Genomic DNA, 15,201 nt, shown 5'->3' on the forward strand with positions numbered 1-15,201 from the left:
AGAGAGAGAGAGAGAGAGAGAGAGAGAGAGAGAGAGAGAGAGAGAGAGAGAGAGAAGAAAATAATTCTATAAAACCAGTATTTTCTCCCCCAAACCTATTTCTTAAGCTAATTCTGGAGTCACAGGCTGAATTACTGACTGTCCATGTAGACATCCCACGGATGCCCCTACAAGCATTTCATGCTGTTTAATGGAAGCTCAAGAGCTCCGAACACGAAGCCCACTGTGCCTGTGAGCCCGACCAATCAAGGCGATGGACTGGGTAATGTTTCACTCACAGTGGGAACGGAGTTAGCCAACACTGAATGCAACCTAGGAGAAGAACCAAACCTTCCCAGAGGACACAGAACAGACATGACAAGCATGCCTAAGGACGAGCGAGGGCTGCGTAGTAAGAAGCCAGCAGTGCCAGGACTAAGCTTTCGAACGACTCAGATGAAAACCCCAAGGATATTTGGAACAGTAAGACAAAAAAAAAATCTAAAAGCAAATGGTTGGAAAAATCCACTTTAAACCAAGGAGATTTTTGCTCAATATTAGAAATGAGGAAAGACCGGACCTCCAGATGTTGAAACTAATTAAAACAATGTGGGTTGAGTGTGGAACTGTAGGCAAACAAACGGAGCCATAATGGAGCAGGCTCAAGTCCACCCCAGCCACTTCTTACGTGGCTGTTTAAAATCTTGTTCCACAACAGTACTGGAAAAACCAGTGCAGGAGAAATGTCAAGAGTTAGCCCCATATCTTACATGGGAATAAGTTGTGGCAAAACTTACATTAAAAATGTAATAGTAACAGGAAAATTATGAATAAGAATATTAAATTTCTGAAGAATATATAGGAAACAGAATTCCCCTTCACATGAAAAGAATACACAATAACCAAATGCAGCCAAAAATATGAGAATCAGCAGCATTTTGAATCTGTAATGGATTACATTCCCTTGGCATGTAAAAACAAAGGAAGTATATATGACCACTTTAACAGATGACACGCAGCACTTGGTTAAACCCATCACCTCTCTCCAATTCTGTTAAGTGCTAGCTGAACTCTACAGACACTATCTAATTTCCAGATGTTGAAACATTAGCCGTGATTCAGGTAATTTCATGTTTAAGACTTGGGGTTTTCAGAGAACCATCTGTAGTAGTTCACACTAAATTGCTGTGTTATGATAATACTTCAGTCAGCATTATACACTCTACTATGCTAATTAAGTGACCCACAGATCTTGGGCTGTGTAAACGAGGATGCTGAGAAACCTTGATAGGGGACATGATCTGACACAGGCTCTGACTCAACCAAGTTTCAAATCCAGAGATCAGAAACGAGTTCTGCCATTTGACTGATACTGGGCCTCAGTGAACTTCCAGACCCTGGGTGGCCTCATTGTGAAAGGGAAGGAAAGCACACAGCCTGCCTCAGCCTGCCTCAGCCTGTCTCAGCCTGCCACAGCCTGCCACAGCCTGCCTCAGCCTGCCTCAGCCTGCCTCAGCCTGCCTCAGCCTGCCTCGGCCTGCCTCGGTCTGCCTCAGCCTGCCACAGCCTGTCAAAGTCTCCTCAGCCTGCCACAGCCTGCCTCAGTCTGCCTCAGCCTGCCACAGCCTGCCTCTCTCAGCATGCCTCAGCCTGCCACAGCCTGCCTCTCTCATCATGCCTCAGCCTGCCTCACTCAGCCTGCCACAGCCTGCCTCAGCATGCCTCAACCTACCTCAGCCTGCCACAGCCTGCCACAGCCTGCCTCAGCCTGCCACAGAGCAACAGCCACAGGAAGGCCTAGACCTTAAACAAAGCTGTGGGGAGGGGAGTTGAAACTCTAAAGGTGGCTCACCTAAGTGAGTTTCAGAGTCTCATTCCCTCTGTTCTCTCCTGGTCTTAACCTGAGGACAAGTTTCATGGTGTGTTGGTGGCTGAAGTGATTTGTAAAAGACTGAGAAAAATCCCCATTTCTAGGAATCCTGGGGAGAGGGGACCCTACTACTCTGGCTTTGCCTCAGAGGAAGGCTTTCCCCTACTAATCTATCTGACCAAAATACCAAAAGACACCCCCTTTTAGCTAGATTCTTGGGGTGACTCTGGACAGGATGCAGAAGGAGGCTCCCAATTCTTTGGTTGAAGCTGGAGGTCCCAGGTCACTCCTATGCTGCACGGTGGTAGATCCAAAACAGCCTGGTTAAGTGTTCAGTAACTGTGAACGCTCTGTCCACAGTAGAGGTAGGAGAATGGCCTGAACCCAGGTTATGGCTAACTCAAGCAACAAAAGGACACAAACAAAACTCCAAAGTTAAAGCAACGTGAAGATAAAGCTACACTCCAAAATTACACAACAAATAAATACTCCTTAAAGTGTGTAGTCAGCTCTCACAGGAAAAGGCGATTGGAATGCCAATCCTGAGAGGCTGGAACAGTGACAGACCTGAGAGTGTTATGATAACCACCCGTGAGGTCACTGTACTGTGAAAGAGGTTGTCACCTGTACTGTGGGAGTCACAGAAAGAGGAGAGATGGGTGCTACAGAAAAATATACTACTATTACTACCACCATCACCACCACCACCACCACTACCATCACCACCACTACCATCACCACCACCTTAAATAGCAGTGGTTGTTAACTTGCCAAGTTTAGTGAAAGACAAGAACTCACCGATTCAATGAGGTCTGCACAAACCCCCCCAATATATCATAATCAAACTGCTGAGAATTAAAGAAACCCTGAAAGTAGTTAGTGTGCCCTAATTGCACACAGAACGAGAACTCAAATGGTTAAGTTGCCCTTAGAGACTGGAGAAGGATATGCAGTCTTTCTCCCCGTGGTTTCTCCACCATGCCGACGCTCATGGCATTTTCTATTTCTTCAATCTCCCCATAGTATTCCTGTGCGCATTTGGATCCCAGGAGCATACTGGAATATATTGTCAGTGCATCTTCTATATTATGTCTTTTGATTAACACACTCTTTTGCTCTTTCCTGACTGATGTCCTATTGTTGTTTTGTGTGTGAGTTAGGTGTAGATGTGGATGTGAGTTCAGGGGTAGGTGAGTGTGTAAACGTACACACACAGTGTGTGTGTGGGAGTTAGGGGTAGGCAAGGGTGTGCACATTCACCCTGTGAGGTCAGTGGACAACCTTGGGTGTTGTCCTGCATGAGACAGGGTCTCACTGGCCTATAACTTTGCCAACTGGCTAGCTTGGTGTTGAACTTCCAGATAATCTGCCTGTTCTTGCCTCCCATCCCTCCATGGCTGGGGTAAAAGGCATATGCAGCCAGACTGACTTGTTAACATGCATTCGAAGCTCCAGACTCAGGTCAGGGTCAAGCCAAGCATTTTACATCTCCCTAGCCTGGTGCTATTTTATTTTAACAAGTTTCTTTTAAAACTCTATAAACTCCCACAAATACACATAGAGTATAACAACCCACCCTTTACTGTCTCAGTGGGATATGCAAAGAGCAAATGCTCTTAGGAGACAAAGATGGAGACTCTTGTGCCTGACAAATCACTGAGAGACAAGTTGTAAACAGAATAACAACCTGACCCTCGCAGCCAGTCTCTGTAGGGCATCTGAGAGTGATCACGTGCCCCCTCTTTATTTGGTAAGATTGGCAGGCCATACCCTCACCCCAGGAGTCTCACAGCACCAGTATTAAAGGCTGTTTGCAACAAAGTGGGGGCTCTGATCTCTGCCACTTCTTTGGCACAAGAAACTAGTGACAATGAAGTTAAGGCACAAACAGTTAGATCCAAGTAGACTAAAAGGAATGCCATCAGCTTGGTGTTTTGATTTATCCATCTCTCACCTGCCTCTGCCCACTGCCCAGAGGCTGTGGAAGTGGCTCCCAACATCTATAGAAGCTACAGTGAACTTCATCTCCCAGTCACACTGGCGCATCCAACAGGGTGACTGTCATGAAGAGACACCAGGATGCCACAGTTGCAGCAGGGTCTGAAGGACAGGTACAATCTGGTTGTGGCTTGGGACTGATGATACAGACACTCCCACAGGGATGATTAACACCCACAGGCATGGATTAGCTCTAGTTCCTTCTTATCCATGTAGGAGAAGAGTCAGTGCCTAAGAAAACATGGCCGACTCTATGAGCCATTCACAGATGGTTGTCCTAGCTGTCGGCACTCGAGTCACCTGGCCTAGTGTTGAAGACAAGGGGCAGGAGGGTCAGCTAGGTGTTACTGGTTAATTCCCCATCTCTGGACAGAAGCCAGGCCTGCTGAAGGATAGCAGGTAAAGATGGAGCAGAATCATGACTCTCACACAAGACCAGGTCTCTCCCCAGAGAATCTCAAAGTGCTTGATCAACTCTGAAGGAGGCTTCTAGGACTGCAAGGTTTTCTCTTCAGAGAGAATGTACAAGGAGAAGGGGGAAAATGGAGCCTGGGCCTACTCTGTGTCCTGCTTGGTGTCCGTGGGAAGGAGACATGGTCTTAGTTCCTTCTTCTGTGAAGAGCATGTGACACCCACTTTTAGAATGGAGTTTCTGGGCATCTCAACCACATGCATGCATAGATGGAGGAAGAGGATTTGAAAGTGGAGTGCTAGATGGGAAACAGGCGTGGAGAGACATGGGCACTGGTTTGGATTTTCTGGTCTGAGCCAGAAAGATAATAAAATTGTTGATCTATTATCATTTCTGTAAGAGGATTTTTATCAGTGAGGTCTTCTGTCCCTTCTTTACACTTGCAGGTATGGTTTGGCTTAAGGGCTGTGGGCTGAACACTTTATTCTCAGTATGGTGCCTCCAAGAGGCAGTAACTAGGAGGCAGGGCCTGGGAGGGAGGGGAAGTAACTGTGTCACTGGGGGATGGATCTTGAAGAGATTAAAGTAGCCCTTGCAGGACCCAGACTCTTTCCCAAATTAACTGTATCAAGGGTAGGCCTAGTCCTTGACTCTCTGGGCTCCATCTCCCTTTGTGGTCTCTCATGCTGTGATGCCATGTGTCATGTTTGATGTACAGACACTGGCTTATACTCTTGAGTCTCCAGAAATGTGAGATAAGTAAAGAAACCTTTTTTCTTCATAAAGGACCAAGTCTGTGGCATTTTGTTATAGCAACAGAAAAATGGACTTACATTTGCTCTTCCCTTCCTCCATCTCTTTTTCCAGCGTGCCTATATTTGTCAGCCAGGAATCCCAAGCCCTCACAATGTCTCCCTCACTGTGAACCATGCCACCTTTTTCTCCAGCATCCTCCTGCACCATGGTAACTATGAATACATGGCATGTGTCTGTCACCAGGGCCTTCTTCTGTAGAGTGAAAATGACTGAAATTTTCCCACACTCCATTACAATCTCCTTCTAGTTATTTGGTGTTGCAGCTTTCTTTCACATCCCCATCCTTGATAATCACTCAGGGACACCTTTCGGGCTCTTACGTCTCTAGTGGAGCTTTACCAAATTTCTGAAATCCAGTTTACAAAAGATATCCAATACACATAGGAGAAAAGACAATCCCCAAAGAACCTAGTTTGCCAACATTTTGCTCCACCTCAGCAGATGGAGTTAACATTCAAGATCGAGGAGGTGCATCTCGACATGGTCTAGTCATTTAAAACATTTCACCAACATCAGGAAATATCATCAGAAGTTACTGCACCGTGAGCCAGCGGAAGGGCCTGGATGCAGGGGTCAAGGCTCAAATGAAGAGAGAGCTGTTAGAAATTAGGCTGACTGACCGCTGAGCCACCAGGTGGCACAAGTCTCAGGGCTACTCAGGAAGAGACAGACTTAGAAATGACACAGCTGTGAAATCTCCTTACCTGTCCTCAGTTAGTTTCATTAAAGTTGTCCCTCGAGTAGAGAAGACAATGAAGGACATTCTTAGCTGTGGGCTGGAAAGGAGAGAAACTATGTTAAGTCAGACAGAATACCTGGGGCACGTCAGCCCCTTCCCAGCTTCCTTTCTGTCTTTATCTTTGTATCATGGCTCCTGAAGCTGAGGGACTACATCTAAATGGGGGTCCCAGAAGATGTGGCAAGCAAGGGTTTAACGAATGTCCAACTTGAAGCTCCAAACTAAAGGTACCTGGTGTGTTTCCCTTGTGACAGGATACCATCACACGGTGGATCCATCACCATAAGAAAGATGAACTCCATCTCAACTCAGGACTTCCCTGAGACTGGTGTACCAAGTGTCTATGAAATGGTGAATCCTCTCAGAAAATTCTGACAGCATCTTCAAAGAAGGTAGTATCTCAGAAGGATCACCATTCACATCATTCCATCGTGGCTGCCTCCAAGGGGAAGAGGGAGTGCTAGGCCACAGAGGGTCTCTTCTGCTCAATGACGATATGACTCATTCTTAATGAATAAGTCAGCATCACCATTACACACAGTACTCAAATGTTTTCAGCATAAAATTCACTCTCTGGGTAACAGAGCACTCTGATGTGAGGACTGGCAAGAAGCACCAGAAATCTGCACAGGGCTTGGCGACTGCCTGCCATCCTGTGGGGCCATCCTTGGGAGGCCAACTGGTCAACCAGCATAGCGCCCACCTGTGTCTTCCCAAGGCATTCGCCTCCTGGAGCTGATCTGGCTCTGATCCTTGCACACATGGCCTCTTTTATGGCTTAGCTTGGACCTGGGGCTCCATCGCCGGAGCATCCCAGCTGTTTCCTGGAATCACCCCTGATCCACTACATTCTCCACACTGCTTCCCAACTTACATTTTATGAAATAAAAACCAGGTCTTGTTGCTTAACTGCTAGGAGAGGTCTAACGGCCCTGGCTACTCCTAGGATGAACATTGTTACTATGTGCCTGACATATATTTGCTGTTAGTGTTTTAGCAGAGTTAAGAAGCAATGAAAATTAGACATGGGTGAGGGAGTCAGCAAGGAAGTAGAAGTTAGAAGAGGAACAAAAGATACAAGAGACTAGAGACAATGGCATGGGATGAACAAAGAGGGACAATGGCCTAAAGGGGGACAGCTGGCCCTCCAGAATGGCGGGAAAGGCATGAATGCAACTCATAGGAGTAGGACTGGCTGCTGAGGCAGCATCTGTCTGCTGTCTTCTAGGCTCTGTGACTAGGAAAGGGGGCCATTCTCTGAGAGTAATGGATGTGAGGTGTGTGGGCTGGGAGACAGATGAGAATCGTTCTTGGGAAGCTGAGGGGTGGCCAGAATAAAGGGAAGTAAAAGGATTTCAAGTTAAAAGGATCCCTCTGCAGTCAGTAGTGACATTTGTGCTAGTATCAGCCACCATGGTTTGAATAGGAATGGCTCCCATAGGTTTATGCATTTGAATGCTTGGCTCATAAGGAGTGGCACTGTTAGGCGGTTTGGCCTTGTTGGAGGAAGTGTGTCACTAGGGGTGGGCTTTTAGGTCTCACATATATGCTCAAACTCTACCCAGTGTAACTCAGTCTCCTGCTGCCCGTGGATCAAGATGTAGAACTCTTGGGGCTGGAGAGATGGCTCAGCGGTTAAGAGCACTGACTGCTCTTCCAGAGGTCCTGAGTTCAATTCCCAGAAACCACATGGTAGCTCACAACCATCTGCAATGGGATCCAATGCCCTCTTCTGGTGTGTCTGAAGACAGTGACAGTGTACTCATATATATAAATTAAATAAATCTTTAAGAAGAAAAAAAAGATGTAGACCTCTTGGCTCAGTCTCCAACACCAAGTTGGCCTGTATGCTACCATGCTTCCTGCCATGACGTTATTGGACTAAACCTCTGAAACTGTAAGCCAGTCTCATTTAAATGTTTTTGTTTTATTAGAGTTGCCATGGTTTCTTCCCGGCAATGGAAATCCTAGCTAACCCAACAATATGCTATTTAAAGGATAAATAAAATCATCCACTCAGCTTTTTAAGAGACTCCCACACATATTTCCACAGTGTCTGCATCAGTTTACACCCCAGTAATAGTGGATTCTCCCTCCCACTCATTCTCACCAGAATTCATTCTTGGTAATGGCCACTCCGGCTAGGATGAGATGGAGTCTCAAAGCAGTTTTGATTCCTGTTTCTCTGATGGCTAGAAGTTTTGAGCACTGTTTAAAATGTCTGTATCTTTTCTTTTGAGAAATCTCTGTTTGATTCCATAGCCCATTTTTCTTAGGTTGCTCTCTTGATGACTAATTTTTGAGTTATTTGAATGCTTAAGATGTTAATCCCCCTTCAGACCTGTATCTGGTAAAGGCCTTATCTGAATCTATTGGTTGCTTCTTCACTTGATTGACAGCTTCCTTTGCTGTCGAAAGGCCCCTTTTATCGTTATTGGGCTTATCTCCTGAGTAACTAGAGTCCTCTGTAAGAAGTCCTTGCCTATGCTTATATCTTGTAGTGTTTCCAAGTCTCTAGTTGAGGTCCTTGATCCATTTAGAGTTGATTTTTGTTCAGGGTGAGAGATAATGGATAGAGTTTCATTCTTCAACGTGTAGATATACAGTTTTCCTGGCATTGTTTGTTGACCATAGTATTTTTTCCCTCCTCTTATTCAAGAGTGTTACCCAGTGTCTGGCACTGCTAACAACAGCCTTTGGGCTGTTGCAGAAGCAAAGCTCAGTGACAGCCGTAGCCCCTGCACACTGAAGGATCTGATATGGCTGGATATGAGTCATCTTCCTGATAGCCCAATGTCTTGAGGTTGATACAAGCTATGTTCAGAAGTAGGGCTTTAGAGAATCAATTAATTGTATCATGAGGCTCTCTCCTCATCAATGACTCAATCTATTGATGGATTCGACATCTGAACAGTCTGCTCAGAGGTAGTGAAACTATGGAAGGTGGAAACAAGGTGGAGGAAGCGGGTAAGTGGGTAACTGTGGGTGTTCCCTTGAAGTTCTACCAGGTCTTCAGTCCCTGCCTGATGCTGCTTCCTGCCCAGCATGAGGCAGGCAGCGTTGCTACGCCACACACCTGGGCCAGGATGCTGTACCTCACCACAGCCTGGGAACAATGGTGTTAACATGGCATAAAACCTCTGCAACCATGAGCCAAAATTAACTTTCCTCCTTCTAGGTTGTTCTCCAAGTGGTCTGTCACAGGGACAAGAAGTTTGGCTGATACTCCATGGCCAAGGAATCCAGAGGGAGAGAGCCTGAGGGAAGGACCTTGAGGTCTAGAGTAAGCCATGGAGATGTCCCTTCATCTGTTCTTCCTTCATCTGTAAATCAGGGGGCGGGGAAGTGTTCTCTCAGTAGCTCCACCCTTGTCTCTGATTCTCAGACAGTTCAGTGAGCTAAGTGTTTTTAACACCACACACACTCTCTCCCTGCCTGCCCTTTCCCTCCATGTCCCCTCTCAGCACCCGCTTTCCTAAGTCACCTGGGTGATTCCTGTTGTGGATTCAACGACACCTGCCACCCTTCCTTTCCTGTGAAGAAGGTAAGAGCCTGATAACTGAACATGGGAGGAGACTGTCTGCCACGACCCTGGGCTCAGAGGATCTTCTGTGCTACAGAAATGGGCCGAAGAGATTCATGCTCATTCACATTGGTCTCCATGGAGATCAGATACCACGGGGGGGGGGGTCTGCATCAGAGCTCACAATGCTCCCACCAGCTGCACTAAGGACCACGTGCAGCAGGTGCATCCGTGAGAGGAGGGTAACGTCACCTCCTTCACTAGAGGGTGACCCTAAGTGGCACCTCCACAGTTCACAGTGACTATGCTCCAACCTGTCTGGGAAGGTGAGGTGAAGCCCACAGAGAGGATGCAGGGGTCATGTGACCAGCCATGACTTGCTCAGGGCTGCTGCCTGTTCAGATTAAAGCCAGAAGGTTTACTGTGCACCATGATCACCTAGCACTTTGTGACCTCCCTATGCCCAGGCCTACCCAGTGTGCATTCTCACAGTGTCTGGGAGTTATGGGAACAGCAGGTGGGCTGGATTCACAGTCAGCCATGACAGAAGAGACTGTGGAGTACACTCACCTGATGAATCTATGAGCCAGCTGCTCCACGAAGTAGTAGATTTCATTCCAGTGGTGCAGCACGCTTCCTGACCTACAGGGCAGAGAGGCATTCATTCCGTCAGCGCCTTGTGCTATGTTTCTTTACAGTCTACAGTCTATGTATAGAAGCAACCTATTAATCAGGTTCATCCACCGCCTGAAACTGGTGTGCATTTGGAAATTATCTGTAAGACTTAAAAATTTTGAGGAATTCCTGTAACTTCATCTCCCGTTCTCTCCCACACCTCCTCCCGCGCCAAACTCTGACAGTGAAGCAGAGAGACAATCAAAACCCCAGGGCTCAGAATCCCAGGCTGTGTCCAGATCTTGATGACATGGTTTTTCCTGTGCTCCTCTATGAAGAGGCTCTGGTCCAATTCTGCTGAGTAAACTCAGCAAACTGACTATGGTGGTTTCAATAAAAGTGGCCCCCATAGCCTCATAGGGAGTGCCACTACTAGGAGGTGTGGCCTTGTTGGACTGAGTGTGGCATGCTGCAGGAAGTGTGTCACTGAGGGTAGGCTTCAAGGTTTCAGATGCTCAAGCCAGGCCCAGCAGCACACTCTGTTCCTGATGCTTTTGGATCCGGATGTAGAGCTCTCAACTAGATCTCCAGCACCATGTCTGTCTGGGTGCTGCCATGCTTCCCACTGTGATGAAAATGGATGAAACCTCCGTGAGCCAGCCCCCAGTTAAAAGGCTTACTTAGTAAGAACTGCTGTGGTCATCGTGCCTCTTCACAGCAATAGAAACCCCAGGACACTGACAAATGGCACTCCAAGTTTCATTTCATTAAAAAATACAGATATTGGTGTGCCACGCCCACTCTAGTAGTGACTCACAGGTCTCAAAACCTGGACAAGTCCTGAGAAAAAGTCTCAAGGAGACTCAACCTTCTAGAGTCCTGGCATTTCCAATAATCTATATACACGAGCCTTATCCGCATGTTAGTATGGTGTATGCTCTCTTTCAGTATTATTAATGCCTTTAAAGATTGAATTTTTACCATAGGTGAAGTTTCCACTAGTGTTCCAAAGTCCTAAAAAAATTCCTTAAAGCCAGGAGCTTGGAATTCAGCAAGAAGGTTACCTATTCATTAACATTCCAATTTACTTCTAGTAAAGACTGGTGAAACCGATTAAGCATCACAAAGAACAGAGCCAAGCTCAGGGCAAAGCTTACCAAGGCCTAGGAAATAGAGGGGTTATGGTATTGCATTAGCAGAACCCCCCAAAACAGGTTTTTCTGCTAAGCCCAAAGGAACAGCATAATGGAGGATTTACTGGGGACCCCTGACAGTGGGGTTTAACTATCCAGTAGCGTTGCACCTGGCTTCCTCCTCAAGCTGCCTGGTCCAACCCCCTGGTCTTTTGTTGTATTCAATCCTTTGTTTTGTGTCATTGTATCGCGAATGTATCCTGCCCCCGCTTTTCTTGTTTGCTCTGTGTTAATAATGTGATGCTCATTTTAATCAATACATTCAGTTTTACACCCTCTCTTGTGTTGAACTATTTGTCACTCATTCACCAAATCCTCGCTCGCCTGCAACCAAGAGACCCATTCCACACAGATCGGGACCCAAGTGAGGTCTGTCTGTCTGTGACATTGGTGGAATTTTTAAATAAATTATTGGAGGAAAGAATCTAGCAGGCTTCCTATATAATAATCAACCAATTGGGGGAGTTTATTTTAAGACATCTCTGAGAGTTAAACAGTAGGAAAATCTACTAAGTCTGATGTGCTTATTGAGAATAATGAACAAAAGAAGAAAATGACTTAACTGTTCACCATATTAAAAGGGAATGCACCTCCTGAAGAGAGAGATCAGTTCTCTGGAAGTATGCAACTGTGGGAGTTTAGACTTGGAAAATTGATTTTAACTCTCCTGAATCTGATATTGGTTTACAGTCTTGTTTCTATCACATTGATTTGGCCCGTTTTCCCCACAGTGCTCACGCTCAGTCTCTCCCAGGGGGACGATCATCTTAGCTAGCCTTTGTCTGCTCAAACCTTTGATACCTTTTCCCCTTCACACACAGATCTGCCCAGCAGAGCCCCGTCTGCCCACCACTATAACTGAGGCTGCAGTTCGTTTTCTGCTCTGACACTTTGTATTGCAAACTCTTTCCACTGGTGTCTGGGTTCTATCTGTTTGTCTGTCAGTCCGTCCATCTACCCACCCCCATCCATCCATCCATCCATCCATCCATCCATCCATCCATCCACCCACCCACACATTCATCCATCTATCTATCTATCTATCTATCTATCTATCTATCTATCTATCTATCTATCTATCTATCTATCTATCTATCTGCGTTACATGAGTATGAGTGTGTGTGTACACACATGATGTGTGGTGTATACACATGCATAAAGTGCAACCTGACACCAAAAGAGGGTATCGGATTCCCCTGGAGATGAGCTGAACTTACAGAAGGTTGTGAATCGACTAAAGTACGTGTTGGGAGCTGAACCTGGGACCTCTAGAACGTTGAGCACCCTTAACCATTGAGCTGAGCCCTCCAGCTCCCTCATGATACCATATTGTTTTTTAAAAAGGATTATTTGTTTTTATTTTGAGGGAATGAGTATTTGCCTGCATGTGTGTAAATGTACTACATGCATGCTGTGTCCATGGAAACCAGAAGAGGATGTCAGATCCGCTGGAACTGGAGTTGTGAGCCATCATGTGAGTGCTAAGAACTGAACTCCAGTCCTCTGTTAAGAGCAGCCAGTTCTCTTAAATAAAAATTCCCATTTTAGTTGGTGTGTTTCATCTCTTTGAAAGGAATATGTTTTTCCATTTCATACCCAGGAATGTTCTGTTCCACCCCCCTCCCCTCAATTGAAAACAATACAGTATTCCACAGATCTGTACTTTAAGACTGCATCCCAATAGCAAAGTGTCCCAAGGCTCACAGGTACACACTGTATACAAAAGCAGGAAGGAGGAGGTGGCACTATGCTCAGGGCCTGGGCTGTCCCCACAGGCCCAGGTGTTAAAGGCTGTGTTCAGCTAGGCACTGTGAGAGAAGTGGATCCTGTCAACAGACCTAGTGACTGATGTCAGGGCTGTAGAAGGCGCTGTAGGATGTTGGTCTCTTTCTCCAGCTATGTACCCACTTCTGCACTAGTGTCGTGGTTTGCATAGGTCTGGCCTCCATAGACTCACGTGTCGCAATGCTTGCCCCAGGGGGAGTGGCACTATTAGGAGGTGTGGCCCTGTTGGAGAAAGTGTGTCACTGTGGGCCTGGGCTTTGAGGTCTCCTAGGTTCCAGGTGTACCCAGTGTGGAACAGTCTTCTCCTAGCTGCCTGAAGAAGACAGTCTCCTGCTGCTGCCTGTGGACCAAGATGTAGAGCTCTCGGCTCCAGGCAGCACCAAGTCTGCCTGCACGCTGCCATGCTTCCCACCATGATGAGAATGGACTAAATCTCTGAAACTATAAGCCAGTCCCAAGTAAAGCTGTGCCTTATAAGCGTTGTCTTAGACATGGTGTCTGCTCACAGCAGTGAAACCCTAACCAAGACAGCTATGAAGTGGAGGGCTTTCTTTCCCTTCCTTCCCCACCCCCCCAGGGGTATTTTGGTGGGTATTATTCTATTTATTTTATTTTTTAAATTGAATTTCTTAATTATTGACAACTCCCCATGCGTATATAATGCATTTTTGTTCACTTTTCCCACCACCTACCCTCTTGCATGCCCTTCCCACTGAACCCCTTCTAGACAGAATGTTGTCCATGACTTCTCATGCCATCTCTCAGGAGTTACCACTAATTCATGAGCCCCTGGAAATCTTTCCAATGTGTCACATTAACAGCAAACCCCTGTAAGAGACCTGGTTACAGGGAAAGTGGAGACTCAGACTGGGGAGAGAGGAGAAGCTCTTTAATGCACTGCATAACAATGGGGTACCTGATATAACCCTAGCTGAACCCAGACTCCCATTCAGGAGGCTTGCCTGCCTGGTGCCACAGGCCCCCTACCTCACCAACTACAGAGCACTCACAGCTTAGCAAGATGTCCTACCTGTCTTCTGGAAACCACCCAAGGGGACTTTGGATAACCCCTGCCTCTCCAGGAGTAGAAGATGCATAGTCTTTGGCTTAAAGGCTCTCTGGTATGCATTGACCATTTGTCTTTTGACTGATTTTCCAGTTAGAAACTGCCCTAGAGGCTATTCCCAGTGTCACCAACCCCTGGTAGCTCAGACCTATATAGAGTCACTCCCACTTAGAGCCTAGAATCACATTCCTGATCCCAACCAGGAGAAGCTAGGTACTGTCTGGGAAAATGGCAGCTTGTATTCAAGTTCAGATTTTCTCCACCCAGCTGTGTATTTTTAATCATATGACATATCTCGTGTCACCTTTGTCTGTTTAAGGGTTGTGTACCTAAAACTCAGTCATGCTGGACTAACCATAGCTAGTCAAGCTGCAAGGTAGAAACAAGAACCTCCTTCTAAACCCAAAAGATGTCTGTGCCCTCGGACATGGTGGGTTTGGGTGGTGTGGAGACCAGTGAGGGTCTCCTCTGGGGATTTTGTGTCTCTATTCTGCAAGTGCAGCTCTCGTCATAATTTGGAATTAAAATAGCCTCCCATGAGTCCTGCCTGGAGACAACACTACAGAATTGTCTACTGGAAGATTCACTTGATACACTTGGAATCCAATCAGAGCCAGGCCAGCCTTGCCCAGTATCTACTGAAGTGGGTTTTGAAAGGGCTCGCCACTCCCCGGGGAGGGAAAGCCGTGGTCTGCACTGTAAGCCCCTGCTGATGATCACTGCCGAGCATTCCCAGGCCTCTTACTTATTTTTGTTTTTCTGTCTCCAGTATTTGAAATATGATTAAAAAAAAAAAAAAAAAAAAAGACAAGAAACATTTGACATCACCCTCTGTGAGGAGTTCTGTATGAAGCAACCTGGCGTTGCCCTCAGGTGACAGTCCAGTCACTTCCGAGGGCCTGCTATGTACGCGAAGAGGGGCGAAAGCAGAGTCAGATTTTACCCAGTTGTTTTCTGAACACAAGAGCATTCTTTTCTGCTCCCAAGAGTCTCTGACCCTGTGGTTAAATGCCTTGAAAACACATTTGCCATCCAAGCAACCAGAATATCATGAAAAGGACACACAGCAAGCATGTGGCAGGATCCACCACTGGTGACTGCTTACCCCTGAGGCCAACGTAGCTAAGACAGAGATTACAAAATGGTCAGTCCCACTCACCCTTACCCCATGTGGTTTAAGTCACTGATGCCAGCTCGTGACACTC

At 46.5% G+C, this 15,201-nt stretch overlaps 1 protein-coding gene across 1 annotated transcript in view; it reads right to left on the bottom strand.

Annotated features, from left to right (window-relative positions):
• Antxr1 (ANTXR cell adhesion molecule 1) overlaps window positions 1–15,201 on the bottom strand; it is a 196,246-nt gene that overhangs the window by 162,358 nt on the left and 18,687 nt on the right. The window contains exons 2-3 of the mRNA XM_029535282.1: window positions 9,908–9,979; window positions 5,780–5,851 (exon numbers count right to left, since the gene is read on the bottom strand). Coding sequence (XP_029391142.1) covers window positions 5,780–5,851; window positions 9,908–9,979 — 144 coding nt within the window. The remainder of the gene's footprint in view (window positions 1–5,779; window positions 5,852–9,907; window positions 9,980–15,201) is intronic.

This window comes from Mus pahari, chromosome 2, assembly GCF_900095145.1.
Source record: "Mus pahari chromosome 2, PAHARI_EIJ_v1.1, whole genome shotgun sequence".
Classification (NCBI taxonomy): Eukaryota; Metazoa; Chordata; class Mammalia; order Rodentia; family Muridae; genus Mus; species Mus pahari.